The sequence below is a fragment of the Salvelinus namaycush genome, chromosome 28 (assembly GCF_016432855.1).
Source record: "Salvelinus namaycush isolate Seneca chromosome 28, SaNama_1.0, whole genome shotgun sequence".
In the NCBI taxonomy this organism is placed as follows: Eukaryota; Metazoa; Chordata; class Actinopteri; order Salmoniformes; family Salmonidae; genus Salvelinus; species Salvelinus namaycush.
In genome coordinates this window covers 35,626,632-35,647,475 of record NC_052334.1, presented here as the reverse complement: position 1 = coordinate 35,647,475, position 20,844 = coordinate 35,626,632, and the positions used below count along the sequence as shown (strand labels likewise).

At 46.5% G+C, this 20,844-nt stretch overlaps 1 protein-coding gene across 1 annotated transcript; it reads right to left on the bottom strand.

Annotated features, from left to right (window-relative positions):
* Nucleotides 1-722: 722 nt before the first annotated feature.
* Nucleotides 723-4,876, bottom strand: LOC120022960 (prepronociceptin-like). The gene is made up of 2 exons (XM_038966920.1): nt 4,751-4,876; nt 723-1,343 (listed from the first exon to the last, which is right to left on the bottom strand). The coding sequence occupies exons 1-2, from the start codon at nt 4,874-4,876 to the stop codon at nt 723-725; spliced, it is 747 nt and encodes a 248-aa protein (XP_038822848.1).
* Nucleotides 4,877-20,844: the final 15,968 nt, after the last annotated feature.

Here is a 20,844-nt window from a genome sequence, read left to right as displayed (position 1 = left end):
TTGTTTTTGACGAAAATAAAAACGTGCCAGTTTGTCACTTTTAGGTTGGAGTTGGAGTAATAGCATGTTCAACTACTTATGACATTGGCTCGAATCTAGGTTGTGCCTTTAGAGTGTTTAAATGAACATCTAAGGAATAATTTTTCACTTATCTCATTATTGACTTCTCAAACCCCAAACCTTGGTCTGCTTGGTCTGTTTCGAAAGTGTTTACCGAAGTCTCGCGATGTTTCGCCTCTGGGTTTAGAAACTTTGTGGATGTACTCTGTACTGGTTCAGGAAATCAATGAGAACTTCACTAGTAAGTCATGGAAATTCATAAAGTTTCCACTGAATTTACCCATGTAATACTAATAGCCAAGATTGATGAAGGCAAAATTTGTTTAAAAAGTTACATTACAGATACAGTATGGAAAAGCAAAACAAATGCAGTGTGTTTGTGTGACTATAATAATAATCCAGAGTGATTCTCTGATAAACCATTAATAGCTGTATACATTGTATTTTTTAAATATTTTTATTTTTAGCTTTTATTCATGATATGTTGTTATCGCTATCAATGAGAAATATACAAGACTGAATATATAATGCTCCAGTGTGGATTTTCATGAGAGGTTGTGTTCAGAACAGAAGTTTAATCACCGTGGTGACAGATTTGAATATGTAGGGGAGGGTCTGGGGTTTGCTAGGTTAGGGCAGGGATACGGTTGCTTTGGGCATGGCTACACCTCGTTCTGTTGGGTGATGTCAGTGGAGTAGCTGTTGTAGGACTTGCTGGCTCGGTTGCTCATGCCCAGGTACTGCTTCAGGAACTCACTGAAGCGTTTCTGGTTGTTCCACTTGCGTGCAGATTTCCGGACGCCTATGAACCCGCCGTAGCGCTTCTGCAAGGGCCTTCCAGGGCCCATCAATTTCCTGTAGCCGTGCCTTCCCTTCAGGAACCCCCCAAAGCGCTTTGACAGACTTATACCCGCCGCTCCGTCCTGCTCTTTCTCTGTCACGCTATCCCCCTCTTCCTCGTCCATTTCCTCCATTTCCCGGGGCAGCTGGGAGTTGTAGGCAGCATCGGCGAGGGTTAGCTGGCTCTCACTGCCCAGCTCCTCTGTCCCCAGAGCACGGGCCACGTGGTCAAACCTCTGCAGGGCTGCTGGGTACATCAGCCCCTCGTCCCCCTGTTCCTCTTCTTCTTCTGGCAGCATGGCCTCCACCTCCTCCTGGGCCCGTTTCAGCATGGCAGCGCCCCCTATGGACAGGAATGGTAACTGTGGCGGTGCCAAGACCTTGCGACACAGGTCCCAAATGAAGGCAGGGGAGACGTTACTGTCACACTCCACCAGACACACCTGAAAGGAGAGAGGGAGGAATACACAGAGCACATGATCGTTAGATAGAGAGAGAGAGAGAGGGAGGGAGAGAGAGAGAGAGAGAGAGAAAAAAGAAAGAAAGAAAGAAAGAAAGAAAGAAAGAAAGAAAGAAGGAAAGGACAAACCAAGGTTATGATTTGTTAGTTATTGGTTCATTCCCCAGTCACCACTTTGTCCAGGGGCTGTAAAGAGCAGAGGAGGCTGCTGAGGGGAGGATGGCTTATTATAATGGCTGGAATGGAGTTAATGGAATTCTACCAAACACATGAAAATCACGTGCAATTTTCTGTCAAATGCTGACGTAAAAATTGCTTTATGCATTTGATTGAGATAGACGATGATACACCGTCAGACACTGGGATTCCCATTGTGAGGGTGGCAGGCTCGAGCGTTGGGCCAGTAACCGAAAGGTTGCTGGTTCGAGAACCCGAGCCGATGTGCCCTTGAGCAAGGCACTTTACCCTAATTTTCTCCAGGGGCGCCGTACTACTATGGCTGACCCTGTAAAACAACACATTTCAACCCACCTATCTGGTGTATGTGACAATAAGACATACAGTATATGTATTTTTTAAAGAATGATAGCACAACGTTTATGATGCCCATGAAGACATCGTACTGTTCTTCTCTCGCCCGAACATAGAGTCCTTTCTTTGTCTTACAAATACCTCACCTTGAATTAGTGCGGCATCCATGCTATCTAAATGGTCTTTGTGTGAATATATATCTAGAATCAGTCAGTGGGTTTGGGGTTTCTCTGAACGCATCACAGTCTAGTCTCGCAGTCTCTCAGTGGAGATTCTCCACATCAGAGCTGAACCTGCTATCAACACATACACACACAAATATTATCCTTATCTCAGGGTGCCGAGTCATACCAAAGAATATAAAACATGGGACCCTATGCGTCTCTGATAGATCTGGGGGACGGCCCTGCGATAGACTTGCGTCCTGTCCATTGGGTGTACTTGTACATCAAGCTGCCTCACGCTACAGAAACAGGAGATAAACTCCTGCTCCTATGAGCCGTTCCGGCTTGTACAAGCCAAGGCTACTTACTTACATAGGAGAGAACGTAGCAGAATACACTGAAGCCACGAGACAAAGAGGGGGTCGGTGGTGCGCTAAACCTCCAGCAGTGAGATGGAGAGAATGGAGAGGGCAGAACACTCACTTCTATCCTCAGGAATCAATTAGCCAGCGCAAATTAAAAGCCAGATGCCGGGAGGCTGGGAGGGCATAATGCTAAGAGTCAGATATCGTCAACAATATAGGAGATAGAGGGTGGGGAGAATGACTGTGGTGAGGGAAGGGTAGTTTTAGAGAAGGATGAGGGCAGAGAGTGATGGATGCAGGGGTGCGGGGAGTGAGGGAGATGGTAGGTGCGTCTGTGTGCGCATGCATGCGTGTTTCTCTATGGGGGGGTCCCAATCTCTCTCTCTTCGACGACAGCGAGCGCTCTATTTGTGACATCAATCTCTCCAGGCGGCGGCAGTGGGCCAACCAGCTGCTGTTTATTGTGTGTGCATAATTAGCCTACGCTCTAAGTTAACTGAATCACCAGAGCTGTTTAAAGCCAAAGGAGCATCTCCTGAGTGAATTAGCTCTATCACCCCCACAGACAAACAACCTATTAAAGGGGCAGTGCTTTTCCAGTTTTTTTTATATTTCCACACTATGAGGTCGGAAATAACACTCAGAAGTTGTGAAAATGATCATTCCCTCTTAGTGTAAGAGTTGATTAAAATTTTTGAAAAAACACGTGGAATTTCAGCCTGTTCAGGTGGAATGGAGTTTTTGGCCCACAGCATGACATCACAATCTGATCTGATTATTCTGACCAATGACCATTTGTATCTTACTACTTTGAAGGGGTAAACAGGTAGGCTCTAGAGTCTAAACGATCCTATCCGCCAATCAGGGTTGTGTATGTAAATATTTTACATTTGTATCAACACTCCCACACGATCAGACTGAGCATTTTAATAGCACAAGGAGGCTCAGGGAAATAAATGATCACAGATATATTTTGAGTTATTTTTATGAAATATACACACACAGTAATTTATTAGACATACAGTGATGATTTAAATATACAATTTAAAACACTGTTAGATTCAGTCAGTCCACTGGTAACACAGTCAGAGTTCCTTGAGATAGTACCCCTTTCCTGCAGTCGAGTGACCAAAAGCGCCCTCTAGAGGCCTCATGGGTGGAGCGTTAATATTTGTAATAATTTCATAATTAATAAGCATTATATATAGTGTATATAAAAAAAACAAAAATCCGGTGTTCCTATGTTAAACGGTTTTGTTATATTTCAGTCTTATGTGATGTATATAAATTGTAATATTGAAATGCAAACTCAAAATTGAATACAATTCAACTCTATATCTGACATGGTACAGGTGTCATAACCAGATCTAGATTATGACAGCGAGATGGACAACAGGGGATTTAATCTGTGTTGAAGTTGATCTCTTCGAGCATTATGTGACTGAGGCAGGGTTAGGCATAGACAAATAAGAGGAATAGAGACATATACTGAACCAAAATATAAACGCAACATGCAACAATTTCAAATATTTTACTCAGTTACAGTTCATATGAGGAAATCAGTCAATTTAAATCAATTGAATAGGCCCTAATCTATGGATTTCTCATGACTGGGAATACAGATACGCATATGTTGGTAACAGATACCTTAAAAAAATGGGCCTCACAATGGTCCTCAGGATCTCCTCACTGTATTTCTGTGCCTTCAAATTGCCATCGATAAAATGCAATTGTGTTCGTTGTCCGTAACTTATGTCTGCTCATACCATAACCCCACCGCCACCATGGGGCACTCTGTTCACAATGTTGACATTAGCAAACCACTCGCCCACACTACGCCATACACGTGGTCTGCGGTTGTGAGGCCGGTTGGATGTACTACCAAATTCTCTAAAATGATGTTGGAGGCAGCTTATGGTAGAGAAATTAACATTCAAATCTCTGGCAACAGCTCTGGTGGACATTTCTGCAGTCAGCATGCCAAAACTGCACATTTTAGACTGGCCTTTTATTGTTCCCAGCACAAGGTGCACCTGTGTAATGATCATGCCGTTTAATCAGATTCTTGATATGCCACACCTGTCGGGTGGATTGATTATTTTGGCAAAAGGAGAAATGCTCAGTAACAGAGACGTAAACAAATGTGTGCACATAATTTGAGAGAAATAAGCTTTTTGTGCGTATGGAACATTTCTGGGATATTTTATTTCAGCTCATGAAACATGGGACCAACACTTTACATGTTGCGTTTATATTTTTGTTCAGTGTAGAAGAATAGAGTGATAGACGGATGGAGGATAGGTGTTGTAGGTGGCTTTAGAGACCCTCACCAGTGTGTTAAAGTTGATCTCCTGGGGTAGGATGTGGCTACAGGCCAGGCAGTCCTCCTGGCAGTCACTACAGTGTCCTGGAACACAGAGACACAGCAGCAACAGGGCCCATAGGGGGGTCTTCATTGTCCTCAGTATCGATAGGACAACCTGGGACAGGACACAGGAGAGAGGTCACAGGTCAATTCATGGTCTTCTGCACAGTCATCATTTACAGTGAACAGTCAGACTGAAAGAGGGGGAGGGAAGGAAGGAGTGAGAGAGAGAATCGGGGGGAGAGAGAGATACAAGGACACAGACAGACATGGCCGACCGACCGACAGACAAAGATAAGTGATAAACACTAAAGCCTTTGTTTGTCTGGGAGTTGTATTGACCTTGGCAGTGAACCAGTCCGCTGTTTTGTGACAACAACGACGTAAGACACAAACAGCTGTTTGTACATCATTAACCAAACTCATCATCGCCTTAATTGAACCCTGAATTAGCGCTTCTGGCATGATGGGAGGGAGCACAATGGCCAAAAGAAATGGGGTGATTTCGGAAGCATTGAAGCATTTCGGAAGCATTGATGCATTTCGGAGTCTTTGTTTTACTGGATTAGTCATCAGGAAGAGATGGGAGATATGGAGATATGGAGAGAGGAATCCGAAGCTGTGTTGCACTTGTAACAAACAGAGAACAAGGAATATGTCCATGCACTGATGTACACACACACACACACACACACACACACACACACACACACACACACACACACACACACACACACACACACACACACACACACACACACACACACACACACACACACACACACACACACACACACACACACACACATGATATCACTGACCACACCATGTATATGTCAATGACACACACACAAAGGCATTAATGCCTGAAAACTGCAATTAATAGATGTGTGTCTATTATAGAATTAAAATAATTAGAGATTAAACTTGTTTGTCAGGGACATTACATTTGAATTGTACTGAACTATTTTATTAACTTGCAGTAACGATGGGGTAACGATGATTCAATGTTATCATTCATATCCTGAGAGCAGCATACCTACACTGCTTTAGTATAGATAAACGGTAGTTGGAAAAGGATGAGTGTGATTGTAGAATATCATGTGTGAATGAACACAGATAAAGGGAAAAGTAATTATCTTGAAAGTAGTTTCTTTCCTTTCGAGGACAGTTCATACCCCTTTTTATGTTTTCAGTTTTTCAAGTACTTCATTGAGTTTAGTGTGCCAATGGGAAATGCAGGTCCCAATGCAGCATCACAAACGTTCCTATTTATTTTTCATACAAACTAAATGGATACAACAAATTAAGTCTCTACTGTATGAGACATGGATATACACTGAGAACATTACATATCCAGACAGCGCTGACCATTCACGTGCGACCCCAAGGGGAACTAGTACTGCAAAGTATCAGAAAGTACAATGTGTTGTTCATAGTTGTTACTCTATGTCATTCCCTTGAGGTAAGTACAAGAGAGTGCCTGTATTTCATTAACAATCTGTAGTGTTTACTGGTTATTATTCCCCATTGCAGTGAACTTGGACACTTCCAATCGCCTCTCTCTATTGTAGAATCAGCACTTCTACTACAAACAGTAGAAACACATCTCTTTCACGTCCAAAAACTGTGACATGTTGTTCTTCTCGGCCACCCTCCACTAACTCAGTCAAGACACAAAAGCCACTTCACCACTCCTCATCGAATCGATATCCTCCTTGAGTGAGTTTTTACTTAATGGTGTCCCGTGGAACAGCTAAAGAAAGGCCGGCAGGTGGCGAGTGATTATAATGTAGGGGAGTGAATTACAAATACGATACGAGGGGATCGGGCAGGGCAGACAAAGGAGGGGTTGCCGATGGTGTGCTTTTAAAACCACCTTATTAAGTTACATAGATTTTTACAGGAGATAGCTTGGTTCGTTCCTCATGGCTAGACATTGGAAGACCGGTTGAAGGGAAGGTAATGAGATTGAGGCTGAAGTATGATGTTCTCTGTGTATCCCAGGAGGTTCTATAGGCTATCTACAGTACATCAGTCCCTCCAGGATTCCGACATTCTGCGATTGCAATTTGTTTTGCAAAATCAACCATTCCCTGCATGTTGTGCGAGGGCTTGCAAATTTGACCAGTCACGGCACAAAACAATCAAATCATCGCAACGTTATCACATAAAATGGACCCATCATCGCAGTACAAAAAGAGGGCTCACAATTTCAACCAATCACTGCAAATTTACTGTATAATATAGTTCAATCAAGCCACACTTAAACAAACGCCCTCGTCAGCGCATTTTTGCGACAAATTGGATAAAATAATTGCGTATTGCCATGCAAAATGTCAGAATCTCCATAGCAAAATCAAGCATTTTTACCCGCAAATGTCACAAAGAATCAGACTGGAGGTTTGGAGTGTTCTACTGTTTTTTCTTCTTCTTCTACCTGGTAGGTAATTGATTAATTGATTGATATCACTGGTTGGCCAGAGAGTCTACTCAACTGGTGTCCCAGGTCTGAAATCAGTCCTTGATTATCTGGCTCGAAGGACCATGTTGAATTAGTGAAGGCACTCGAAAAATTCAAGAAATGCACTTAATTAAGAATGAAAATCAGCAGTGTTTCTAGCCTCAAAGTCCGGATTTGAGAAAAGGGGATATGGGATTGATATGAGTTAAGAAAATCCCAAGGCTCAGAGGTAACACTGCACTTGAAATGTTCAGCAAGTGAAATGTTCAATATATTTCCTTAAACATCCTCTGTGTTGTGTGCTTATTCTTTAACCCTTGATATGTTCATTTTGACAACTGAAGGAGCATCAGGTAATGATGGAATCTCTACCAATTGCATGTCCATCTTTTTGTGAGAAATTACACTGGTCACTCAAAACATTTATAAATATTTAAATCAAATCAAATGTAATTTGTCACATGCGCAGAATACAACAGGTGTAGACCTTACCGTGAAATGCTTACTTACAAGCCCCTAACCAACAATACAGATCAAAGAAATAGAGTTAAGAAAATATTTACTAAATAAACTAAAGTAAAAAATTCAATGAAAATGTAACACAAGAAAATTACATAACAATAACGAGGCTATATACAGGGGGTACCGGTACCGAGACAATGTGCAGGGGTACAGGTTAGTCGAGGTAATTTGTAAAGTGACTATCCATTAATAATAAACATTGAGTAGCAGCAATGTAAATAGTTCGGGTGGCCATTTCATTCATTGTTCAGCAGTCTTATGGCTTGCAGGTAGAAGCTGTTAAGGAGCCTTTTGGTCCTAGACTTGGTGCTCCGGTACCGCTTGCTGTGCAGTAGCAGAGAGAACAGTCTGACTATGGTAGCTGGAGTCTTTGACAATTTTTTGGGCCTTCCTCTGACACCGCCTAGGATATAGGTCCTGGATGTCAGGAAGCTTAGACCCAGTGATGTACTGGGCCGTATGCACTACCCTCCGTAGCGCCTAATGGTCAGATGCCGAGCAGTTGCCAAACCAGGCGGTGATGCAACTGGTCAGGATGCTCTCGATGGTGCAGCTGTAGAACTTTTTGAGGATCTGGGGACCCATGCCAAATATTTTCTGAGGGGGAAAATGTGTTGTTGTGCCCTCTTTACAACTGTCTTGGTGTGTTTGGACCATGATAGTTCGTTGGTGAGGTGGACACCAAGGAACCTGAAAAACTCTCGACCCGCTCCACTTCAGCTCCGTCGATGTTAATGAGGGCCTGTTCGGCACTCCTTTTCCTATAGTCCATGATCAGCTCCTTTATCTTGCTAACATTGAGGGAGCATTCTCACATAGATGTTCCTTTTGCCCAGGTGGGAAAGGGCACTGTGAAGTGTGATTGAGATTGCGTCATCTGTGGATATGTTGGGGTGGTATGGGGCATTGGAGTGGGACTAGGGTTTCCGGTATGTTGGTATTGATGTGAGACATGACCAGCCTTTCAAAGCACTTCATGGCTACCGACGTGAGTGCTACGGGGCGGTAATCATTTAGGCAGGTTACCTTTGGTTTCTTGGGCACAGGGACTGTGGTGGTCTGTTTGAAACGTAGGTATTACAGACTCGGTCAGGGAGAGGTTGAAAATGTCAGTGAAGACACTTGCCAGTGATTAGTGATGATGAGTAAATGGTTTATAAGGACCTATATTAAACATCTCATGAATTATCCTTTGAATCATTAATACAGAATTTAAAAGTTGTTTAATACATGCGTGAATAACTAGCTTACTAACGTTTACTATTGTGAGAGCAATAATTAATAAATAATGAGAACTGTTTGTTCATTACTTTTAAATGGTTTATTACTGAACGTTATTATAACTTGCTCTTACCTACCCACAAATACTGTTTATTGTATGCAGGGGTACCCCATTCAGATACATTCATGATATGAAATACGGAGACCATCTCTATGAGGGTTCATTATCAGACCAAAGCAGCCATGCCAGTACCAGTGTAAATACCACTGGGTTCGAGCCACTGATATGATTGACAAATGAGCCTTGTGCTGAAAGCACCATTGGGTTCTCAAGCTCCATTGAGCACTCGTGTGTATGTGTTCTTTTTATGTGCATTATGACATCACAACAGGTTGTGAGTGTGGCACTGCAAATGAAAATCATGGATTAAGAAAAATATTTAAAGGAATTTCAGCTACTGTACAAAAGCCCTCTACAGCTATTGTCAGAAAAGTTCTCTACAAGCACAGGAAAACTATGATAAGAGAAAACAAAGACATATTTGCAATTAAGTTGAACTTATCACTTTGCCTTGAAATAGGAGGGAGAGGCCTAGAGAGACAAATTGCTGTAGGAGAATCAGCCATGGGTGAATAATCCGGATTTAACACTTTCCTTGAGATTAGTAAATTATTTTACATTTCCTGGCCTTGATGAGGACACTGCGGTAATGAGGAAAGTGTTGAGAGAACAACGGAGAGATACAGAGAGAAAGTGGACCAATGATGCGACCGGAACACTAACTCATCCGGAACCATAGAATCAGAATGGGTTCGAATTCAAATACTTTATCCAGAACATTCTTCTGTGGAACAACGTGTCTAACATGGTGAACATTCAAGCTGGACTGAAATGGAATTAAATGTTGGAGCCAGAGAGAGAGTGAAGGATAGATGAACTGTTTGCCAATGTTGGCATAGATCATTCAACACTTTTGAGATAGAGGCATTTGGATGTCTTCTGACTTACACTTCCAAAGTCTAACACCATATGAGCCTCATACTGTACAGTTGAAACTCAAGCCAGCTCCAGTGTTCCACAGAGAGAGAGGAAAAGGAACCACAATCCCACACATTTATTTCTCACCCCATCATTTTCACCACAAGTGATGTGTGAGAAGGGCCGGCACGATCTCTCTTGTGTATTTTTATTTATTTAACCAATTTTGAATTCAGGCTGTAACACAAAATGTGGAATAAGTCAAGGGGTATGAATACTTTCTGAAGGCACTGCAGCTGAGTGAGAATAACAAAGTCAATACGGGCTCCCTAGAGATCAGGGCTCCTGGGCATGTGCCCTGCATGCTGACTAGACTAACTGCCAATCTAAAAATTGTTAGCTGACATGGATAATTGAAGGACTGTCATTGACTGACATAATAAGAAAAAAACAAGATAAAAACTGCTGATGCACAACCAAATTTCAAAATTGCACAAATTATTTTTTTGGGTCGGGGGCCCTAAGCGACCGCTTACGTTGCTTATGCCTGGAACCGGCCCTGTGTGTGAGTCAAAGAGAGGTAATGTAAGTGATCAGAGGTTAAAAAAGCTACAGCTACACACACACACACACATATACACACACACACACACACACACACACACACACACACACACACACACACGATTTTGCCAGGCACAATACTGTATGAAATATTATTTTCCCAGTGTCTGCAGAGTTTTTCCCTCACGCTCTCATTCCCTCCTTCACACCTGCAGCTCATCAGCAGGTCCCCCTCTCCAGATAGCCCAGCTATAATTGTTTAATTAACCAGCTTATTGCTGAGTAAATCACTTAATTAAACACAGTAATTGGGTTATCAAAGTCCTCTGGTGAATCTGACTGCTAGACCTGCTAATAATAACCCCAAAATTATCCAGACTCTGTCTGTCTGTTCCCACTACAGTCAAAGGAATAGGACCAGTGTACTGGGGAAGGCTGGGATTCAATCCGATCGCGCATTGTCTGCTATGCACCATTTAAAGGTCATTTCTGATGGAGCCGACATATGCAGCGAATACCATAACTACGGTCAGTTATACTGTAGTTTCTAATGATGTTGAAGATTATGATTGAAAATAATAATAGATTGTACACAAGGTGCTTCAACTTGACATCCTGTGTGGTCCGTGTCTAGAACATTTCAAGCTCATGACTTCAATGGATACAAAAAAGACAAGCTATTAGGATAGAATGGTGCCGAGTTAAATTAACAACCACAACCTCTACCGAGAATGCCAGTCACAACAATGTTCTTCAACACATTACAACTTTATCGATGAACGAGGGCGGATCAGTGACAAACATCGATATACCATGCCAAACATCAGCCTCCGTATCAATACTTGTCACGCCCTGGCCTTAGTTGTCTTTGTTTTCTGTAATATTTTGGTTAGGTCAGGGTGTGACAGGGGGGATGTTTGTGTGTAGTTGTCTCGTCTGGGGTGGTTGTATGGTATAGGGGGTTTTGGGAGAGTGTATGGGTTTGTGTTGAGTGTAGGTGTCTAGGTAAGTCTATGGTTGCCTGAATGGTTCTCAATCAGAGACAGCTGTCATTCATTGTCTCTGATTGGGAGCCATATTTAAGGCAGCCATAGACAGTAGGCTTTTGTGGGTAATTGTCTATGTGTAGTGTTTAGTGTCAGCACTATTTGTTTGAATAGCTTCACGGTCGTCTGTTTGTTGTTTTTGTTCGTTTGTTTCGTCTTCATAATAAAGAAGATGTCTTTCTATCATGCTGCGCCTTGGTCCACTCTGCCTCATTACGACGATCGTGACAGAATTACCCACCAAACTCGGACCAAGCAGCGTGTCAAGCAGCAGCAGGAGCAGCGCATACAGGATTCTTGGACATGGGAGGAAATACTGGACGGTAAAGGTCCATGGGCACAACCTGGAGAATATTGCCGCCCTCGTGAAGAGCTGGAGGCAGCTAAAGCCGATAGGCGGCGATATGAGGAGGCAGCACGGAAGCAAGGCTGGAAGCCCGCGAGTAAAACCCAAAAATGTATTGGGGGGGGGGCTACAAGGGAGTGTGGCGAAGTCAGGTAGGAGACCTGCGCCAACTCCCTATGCTTACCGTGGAGTGCGAGAGTACGGGCAGACACCGTGTTATGCGGAAGAGCGCATGGTGTCTCCTGTACGTGTGCATAGCCCGGTGCGGGTTATTCCACCTCCCCGCACTGGCAGGGCTAGATTGAGTATTGAGCCAGGTGCCATGAAGCCGGCTCAACGCGTCTGGTCTCCAGTGCGTCTCCTCGGGCCGGCATACATGGCACCAGCCTTACGCATGGTGTCCCCGGTTCGCCTACACAGCCCAGTGCAGGTTATTCCACCTCCCCGCACTGGTCGGGCTATGGGGAGCATACAACCAGGTAAGGTTGGGCAGGCTCAGTGCTCAAGGGAGCCAGTACGCCTGCATGGTCCGGTATATCCGGCGCCACCTCCCCGCCCCAGCCCAGTACCGCCAGTGCCTACACCACGCACCAGGCTTCCAGTGTGTCTCCAGAGCCCTGTTCCTCCTCCACGCACTCGCCCTATGGTGCGTGTCTCCAGCCCGGTACCACCAGTTCTGGCACCACGCACCAAGCCTCCTGTGCGTCTCCAGAGTCCTGTGCGTCCTGTTGCTGTTCCCCGCACTAGCCTTGAGGTGCGTGTCCTTAGCCCGGTACCTACAGTTCCGGTACCACGCACCAGGCCTACTGTACGCCTCAGCCGGCCAGAGTCTGCCGTCTGCCCAGTGCCGCCTGCACTGTCCGTCTGCCCAGAGCCGCCTGCGCTATCCGTCTGCCCAGAGCCGTCAGAGCTGCCCGTCTGCCCAGAGCCGTCAGAGCTGCCCGTCTGTCCAGAGCCGTCAGAGCCGCCCGTCTGTCCAGAGCCGTCAGAGCCGCCCGTCTGTCCCGAGCCGTCAGAGCCGCCCGTCTGTCCCGAGCCGCTAGAGCCGTCCGCCAGTCAGGAGCAGCCAGAGCAGTCCGCCAGTCAGGAGCAGCCAGAGCCGTCCGCCAGTCAGGAGCAGCCAGAGCCGTCCGCCAGACAGGAGCAGCCAGAGCCTTCCGCCAGACAGGAGCAGCCAGAGCCTTCCGCCAGACAGGAGCAGCCAGAGCCGTCCGCCAGACAGGAGCAGCCAGAGCCGTCCGCCAGACAGGAGCAGCCAGAGCCGTCCGCCAGACAGGAGCAGCCAGAGCCGTCCGCCAGACAGGAGCAGCCAGAGCCGTCCGCCAGACAGGTTCAGCCAGAGCCGTCCGCCAGACAGGTTCAGCCAGAGCCGTCAGCCAGCCAGGATCTGCCAGAGCCGTCAGCCAGCCAGGATCTGCCAGAGCCGCCAATCAGCCAGGATCTGCCAGAGCCGCCAGCCAGCCAGGATCTGCCAGAGCCGCCAGCCAGCCAGGATCTGCCAGAGCCGCCAGCCAGCCAGGATCTGCCAGAGCCGCCAGCCATCCAGGATCTGCCAGAGCCGCCAGCCAGCCAGGATCTGCCAGAGCCGCCAGCCAGCCAGGATCTGCCAGAGCCGCCAGTCAGCCAGGATCTGCCAGAGCCGCCAGTCAGCCAGGATCTGCCAGAGCCGCCAGTCAGCCAGGATCTGCCAGAGCCACCAAAGCGGGTATTAACTATGGTGGAGTAGGGGTCACGTCCCGCACCCGAGCCGCCGCCGTAGGAAGGCCCACCCGGACCCTCCCCTTCTGTGTCAGGTTTTGCGGCCGGAGTCCGCACCTTTGGGGGGGGGGGGGGGGGGGGGGGGGTACTGTCACGCCCTGGCCTTAGTTATCTTTGTTTTCTGTAATATTTTGGTTAGGTCAGGGTGTGACAGGGGGGATGTTTGTGTATAGTTGTCTCGTCTGGGGTGGTTGTATGGTATAGGGGGTTTTGGGAGAGTGTATGGGTTTGTGTTGAGTGTAGGTGTCTAGGTAAGTCTATGGTTGCCTGAATGGTTCTCAATCAGAGACAGCTGTCATTCATTGTCTCTGATTGGGAGCCATATTTAAGGCAGCCATAGACAGTAGGCTTTTGTGGGTAATTGTCTATGTGTAGTGTTTAGTGTCAGCACTATTTGTTTGAATAGCTTCACGGTCGTCTGTTTGTTGTTTTTGTTCGTTTGTTTCGTCTTCATAATAAAGAAGATGTCTTTCTATCACGATGCGCCTTGGTCCACTCTGCCTCATTACGACGATCGTGACAATACTATACATCACTAACTATCAGTAAAATGTATCATCTTCCACCCTGTAAAACCACATCAATATTGGTCCCACAGCACCACGGATCAATATAGCGATAGATTGATATTAACTTAGAGCAGTGGAGGCTCATCAGAGGAGAAAGGGGAGGACCATCTTCCTCAGTGAATTTTATTTAAAGAACACATAATTAAACATTAAAAAGTTATCATTGTTATATAAAACTGTACTAAATATAATCACATCAGCAGATAATTGATTAAAAAACACTATTTTGAAATTAAGGTCTACTTTAGCCTCAACAGCACTCTGTAGCGTAGCACTATGGTGTAGCCGGAGGACAGCTAGCTTCCGTCCTCCTCTGGGTACATTGACTTCAATACAAAACCTAGGAGGCTCATGGTTCTCACCCCCTTCCATTGATTTACACAGTAATTATGACAACTTCCGGAGGACGTCCTCCAACCTATCAGCCTTGCAGTATAAAATGACGTTGTCCACCCAATCAAAGGATCAGAGAATGAATCTAGTACTGAAAGCATAAGCTACAGCTAGCTAGCAATACATAAAATGTGGTGAGTAGTTGACTCAAAGAGAGAGAAAGACAATAGTTGAACAGTTTTGAACAAATGTATTTCTTCAAAAATTAAGGAGAAGCAAGAGAGAAAGATCGTAATTTTTCTTCACTTTGAGTTTCACTTACGTACTTAGCTAGCAAATGCAGCTAGCTAGTTTAGCCTAATCAAACACCCTGCTCAAACAGAGGGATGCTATGTTAGCTAACTGGCAATGACTACCCAACACAACATTGGAACTCTTCCAAGTCAAGGTAAACTTTTGGGCCCGCCGGTTTAAGTGCTAAACTACTTACTGACTGTACACTAACGTTACTGCATGATTGTAGCAGGATTACTAACACATTATTCCATTAGCTATGTTGACTATGACGTTACTTTAGCTAATAGGGTGACAACGATGTCGGCCGTGTAGCGGTTATGATACACTGTATGGTTTGGCTTGGAAAGTTTTTTTTGCCTGGTCAAATACAGCTGATGTGTTGTGCATTGAAGTCGTGCATTTTTGTGATTTTTGTGATTTTGCGGTGACCTAACATAATCGTTTGTGGTGATTTCGCTGTAAAGCCTATTTGAAATCGGACACTTTGGTGGGATTAACAACAAGATTCCATTTAAAATGGAATAAGATACATGTATGTTTGAGGAATTTTAATTATGAGATTTCTGTTGTTTGAATTTGGCGCCCTGTACTTTCACTGGCTGTTGTCATATCGGTCCCGTTAACGGGATTGCAGCCATAAGAAGTTTTAAACAGCTTGGAAAATTCTAGAAAATGATGTCATGGCTTTGGAAGCTTCTGATAGGCTAATTGACATCATTTGAGTCAATTGGAGGTGTACCTGTGGATGTATTTCAAGGCCTACCTTCAAACTCAGTGCCTCTTTCTAAAGAAATCAGCCAAGACCTCAGGAAAAATTTTTGTAGACATCCACAAGTCTAGTTCATCCTCGAGAGCAATTTCCAAACGCCTGAAGGTACCACGTTCATCTGTACAAACAATAGTACGCTAGTATAAACACCATGGGAACACGCAGCCGTCATACCGCTCAGGAAGGAGACGCGTTCTGTCTCCTAGAGATGAATGTACTTTGGTGCGAAAAGTGCAAATCAATCCCAGAACAACAGCAAAGGACCTTGTGAAGATGCTGGAGAAAACAGGTACATAAGTATCTATATCCAGAGTAAAAGGAGTCCTATATCGACATAACCTGAAAGGCTGCTCAGCAAGGAAGAAGCCACTGCTCCAAAACTACCATAAAAAAGCCAGACTACGGTTTGCAACTGCACATGGGGACAAAGATCATACTTGTTGGAGAAATGTCCTCTGGTCTGTTGAAACAAAAATAGAACTGTTTGGCCGGAATGACCATCGTTACGTTTGGAGGAAAAAGGGGGATGCTTGCAAGCCGAAGAACACCTTCCCAACTGTGAAGCACGGGGGTGGCAGCATCATGTTGTGGGGGTGCTTTGCTGCAGTAGGGACTGGTACACTTCACAAAATAGATGGCACCACAAGGCAGGAAAATGATATGGATATATTGAAGCAACATCTCAAGACATCAGTCAGGAAGTTCAAGCTTGGTCGCAAATGGGTCTTCCAAATGGACAATGACCCCCAAGCATACTTCGAAAGTTATAGAAAAATGGCTTATGGACAACAAAGTCAAGGTATTGGAGTTGCCATCACAAAGCCCTGACCTCAATCCTATAGAACATTTGTGGGCAGAACTGAAAAAGCGTGTGCGAGCAAGGAGGCCTACAAACCTGACTCAGTTACACCAGCTCTGTCAGGAGGAATGGGCCAAAATTCACTCAACTTATTGTGGGAAGCTTGTGGAAGGCTACCCGAAACGTTTCACCCAAGTTAAACAATTTAAAGGCAATGCTACCAAATACTAATTGAGTGTAGGTAAACTTCTGACCCACTGGGAATGTGATGAAAGAAATTCAAGCTGAAATAAATAATTCTCTACTAATATTCTGACATTTCACATTCTTAAAATAAAGTGGTGATCCTAACTGACCTAAGACAGGGGATGTTTACTAGGATTAAATGTCAGAAATTGTGAAAAACTGAGTGTAAATGTATTTGGCTAAGGTTTATGTAAACTTCCGACTTCAACTGTATAAATAGATACAATAAATTAAATGGTAGAGCTAGGGGTATACTCGAAGGGAGGTTTGGGAAACATTGATCTATCAAACCTCACCACACCATTCACTCACACACCGTTCACACTGTTGCCGAACCATCTATCATTTACCATCATTGACATCATCATTGATACCATCATTCACCATCATTGACGGTCATTGACACCATCATTGACCATCATTGACACCATCAATGACACAACAGGTATCCCCTGGGTGGGAAATGTCAAACACCGCTAAAAGTCAATGAAGATGAACCCACAATCTGAACGGACCGACAAATATCTTCTTTCTATTTGGGTCACACTGACTCAAAATGACCATTGCAAGGAGAGACCATTGTGAACCTTGACTAATAAACCATAATATAATACACTCACCGGACCGTTTATTAGGTACACCACCCAATTCATGAAAATGGATTGCTCCTACAGACAGTGAGTTACGTGGCAGTGGCTTGCTATGTAAAGCAGGCAGACAGGCATTGAGGCATTCAGTTACTGTTCGATTGAACGGTAGAATGGGAAAAAACGTGTAACCTAAGCCAGTGGTTCTCAAAACTTGATAATTAGTTGACAAGTTGAAGAAGGTGTGCTAGCTCTGGAATAGATAAAATATACGGAACGACTGGAGGTCCCCGAGGACAGGCTTGATAACCACTGACCTAAGCGACTTTGAGCATGGTATGATCGTCGGTGCCAGGCACGCCGGATTTAGTATCTGAATGTCCACGATCCTGGGCTTTTCACGACAGTGTCTAGGGTTACCCGAGAATGGTGCGACAAACAAAAAAAATCCAGTCAGTGGCAGTCCTGAATGTACCTGTCACGACTTCTGCCGAAGTCGGTCCCTCTCCTTGTTCGGGCGGCGTTCGGCGGTCGACGTCACCGGCCTTCTAGCTATCGCCGATCCACTTTTCATTTTCCATTTGTTTTGTCCTTGTCTTACACACCTGGTTTCAATCCCCCAATTACTTGTTCATTATTTAACCCTCTGTTCCCCCATGGTTGTTTGTGAGTGATCAGTTGTTTGTAATACGGTCCGTTATCGTGGGCTCGAATTTATTGTGTTTGTATTTGTGAATATTTGAGTAAATTACGTTTATTACTCATATCTGCTGTCCTGCGCCTGACTCCTCTACACCAGCTACACACAGGCACTATTACAGAATCACTCACCCGCCGAATGGAGTCAGGAGCAGTGGTGATAGAGGAGCGCGTCCAGCAGCACGCGACTATGTTGCAACGTCTGGGCACCGCCATGGATTGCGTGCTGCAGACGATGGATCGTTGGGAGAGAGGAGGAGGTCTTCCAGCGCCTCCACCAGCCCCACTACAGCAGGCCCCACTGTCCACCCCTCCTTCACCCGGTCCCAGCGGGATTCGGCTTTTGCTCCCGAGGGAGTATGATGGGACGGCTGCCGGATGCCAGGGGTTCCTACTCCAGCTGGAACTCTACCTGGCGACCGTCCACCTGGCTCCTTCGGGATGTGAGAGCGTGTCCGCCCTCGTCTCATGCCTCTCAGGCAAAGCCCTGGAGTTCACCCGCCGCAGAGTTCACCCGCCGCTTTCGGGCAGTTTTCGACCACCCGTCTGAGGGTCGAGCGGTGGGTGAATGTCTGTTCCACCTGAGGCAGGGGAGGAGGAGCGCGCAGGATTTCGCTTTGGACTTCTGGACCCTGGCCGCCAGCGCGGGATGGAACAACAGGGCCCTGATCGAACACTACCGGTGCAATATGCGCGAGGACATCCGTTGGGAGTTGGCCTGTCGAGACACCACCCTCACGTTGGACCAGCTGGTGGACCTGTCCATCCGGCTGGACAACCTGCTGGCTACCCGCGAACGTCCGGATTGGGGCCTGTAAGTTCCATCCCCCAGCACCTCTGCTCCGACGCCCATGGAGCTGGGAGGTGCTGCGCTTAGGGTGACCGGAGGAGGGCCCATTCCCTGCACCATCTGTGGCTGCAGAGGGCACACTTCTGGTCGGTGCTGGGGGGGTTCCTCAGGGAGTTGAGGCAGCAGGCAGGGCACTATCGTGTCACCCCAGTTGAGTCGGCACCAGACTCACCCAGAGCCCGCTGTTGCTCACATGTATGTGTTTATTAAAGTTTTCCCCGCATTCCCAGCATAAGGCGCTCGTAGATTCAGGCGCAGGGAATTTTATTGACTGTTCATTTGCCCATAGTTTAGGGATCCCCCTTGTGCCTGTGGATATGCCTTTCCCTGTGCACGCCCTAGATAGTCGGCCATTAGGGTCAGGGCTGATTAGGGAGGCCACCGCTCCACTAGGCATGGTTACGCAGGAGGGTCACAAGGAGAGAATCAGTCTCTTCCTTATTGATTCTCCTGCATTTCCCGTGGTGCTGGGCCTACCCTGGTTGGCCTGTCATGACCCCACTATTTCGTGGCAACAGAGGGCTCTCAAGGGGTGGTCACGAAAGTGCTCAGGGAGGTGTGTAGGGGTTTCCATCGGTGCGACTACGGTGGAAAGTCCAGACCAGGTCTCCACCGTGCGCATCCCCTCAGAATATGCCGATTTGGCTCTCGCCTTCTGTAAGAAGAGGGCGATTCAATTACCACCCCATCGACGGGGGGATTGTGCGATAAATCTCCTGGTAGACGCAGCACTTCCCAGGAGTCACGTGTATCCTCTGTCACAGGAGGAGACGGCGGCTATGGAAACATATGTCTCCGAATCTCTGGGGCAGGGATACATTCGGCCCTCCACTTCACCTGCCTCCTCAAGTTTCTTTTTTGTGAAAAAGAAGGATGGAGGTCTGCGCCCATGTATTGACTATCGGGGTATCAATCAGATCACTGTGAGGTACAGCTAGCCGCTGCCTCTCATCGCCAGTGCGATCGAGTCAATGCACGGGGCGCGCTTCTTCACAAAATTGGATCTCAGGAGTGCTTACAACCTGGTGCGTATCCGGGAGGGGGACGAGTGGAAGACGGCATTTAGTACCACCTCAGGGCACTATGAGTACCTTGTCATGCCATACGGGTTGATGAATGCTCCATCAGTCTTCCAGGCCTTTGTTGACGAGATTTTCCGGGACCAGCACGGGCAGGGTGTAGTGGTGTATATCAACGACATTCTGATATAATCCGCTACACGCGCCGAGCATGTGTCCCTGGTGCGCAGGGTGCTTGGTCGACTGTTGTATCATGACCTGTACGTCAAGGCTGAGAAATGTCTGTTCTTCCAACAGTCCGTCTCCTTCCTAGGGTACCGCATTTCCACGTCAGGGGTGGAGTTGGAGAGTGACCGCATTTCAGCCATGCGTAATTGGCCGACTCCCACCACAGTAAAGGAAGTGCAGCGGTTCCTAGGGTTTTCCAACTACTACCAGAGGTTTATCCGGGGCTTTGGTCAGGTAGCGGCTCCCATTACCTCACTGCTGAAGGGGGGACCGGTGCTACTGCAGTGGTCGGCTGAGGCGGACAGGGCTATTGGTCACCTGAGAGCTCTGTTTACCTCGGCTCCCGTGCTGGCTCATCCGGATCCCTCTTTGGCGTTCATAGGGGAGGTGGACGCGTCCGAGGCTGGGATAGGAGCCGTGCTCTCTCAGCGCTCGGGTACGCCACCGAAGCTCCGCCTCTGTGCCTTCTTTTCGAAGAAGCTCAGCCCGACGGAGCGAAACTATGATGTGGGGGTCTGGGAGCTGTTGGCTGTCGTCAAGGCTCTGAAGGCGTGGAGACATTGGCTTGAGGGGGCGAGACACCCTTTTCTCATCTGGACTGACCACCGCAATCTGGAGTACATCCGGGCGGTAAGGAGACTAAACCCTCGCCAGGCAAGGTGGGCCATTTTTTTGACCCGTTTTGTGTTCACCATGTCCTACCGACCAGGTTCCCAGAACGCTAAGGCAGACGCACTGTCCCAGATGTATGACACAGAGGAGC

Excerpts from the sequence above, each read along its gene's own strand:
- LOC120022960 (XM_038966920.1), bottom strand. The coding sequence starts at position 4,876 with ATGAAGACCCCCCTATGGGCCCTGTTGCTGCTGTGTCTCTGTGTTCCA. Across the intron at positions 1,344-4,750 it reads AGATCAACTTTAACACACTG|GTGTGTCTGGTGGAGTGTGA; the intron begins GTGAGGGTCTCT and ends CTCTCCTTTCAG.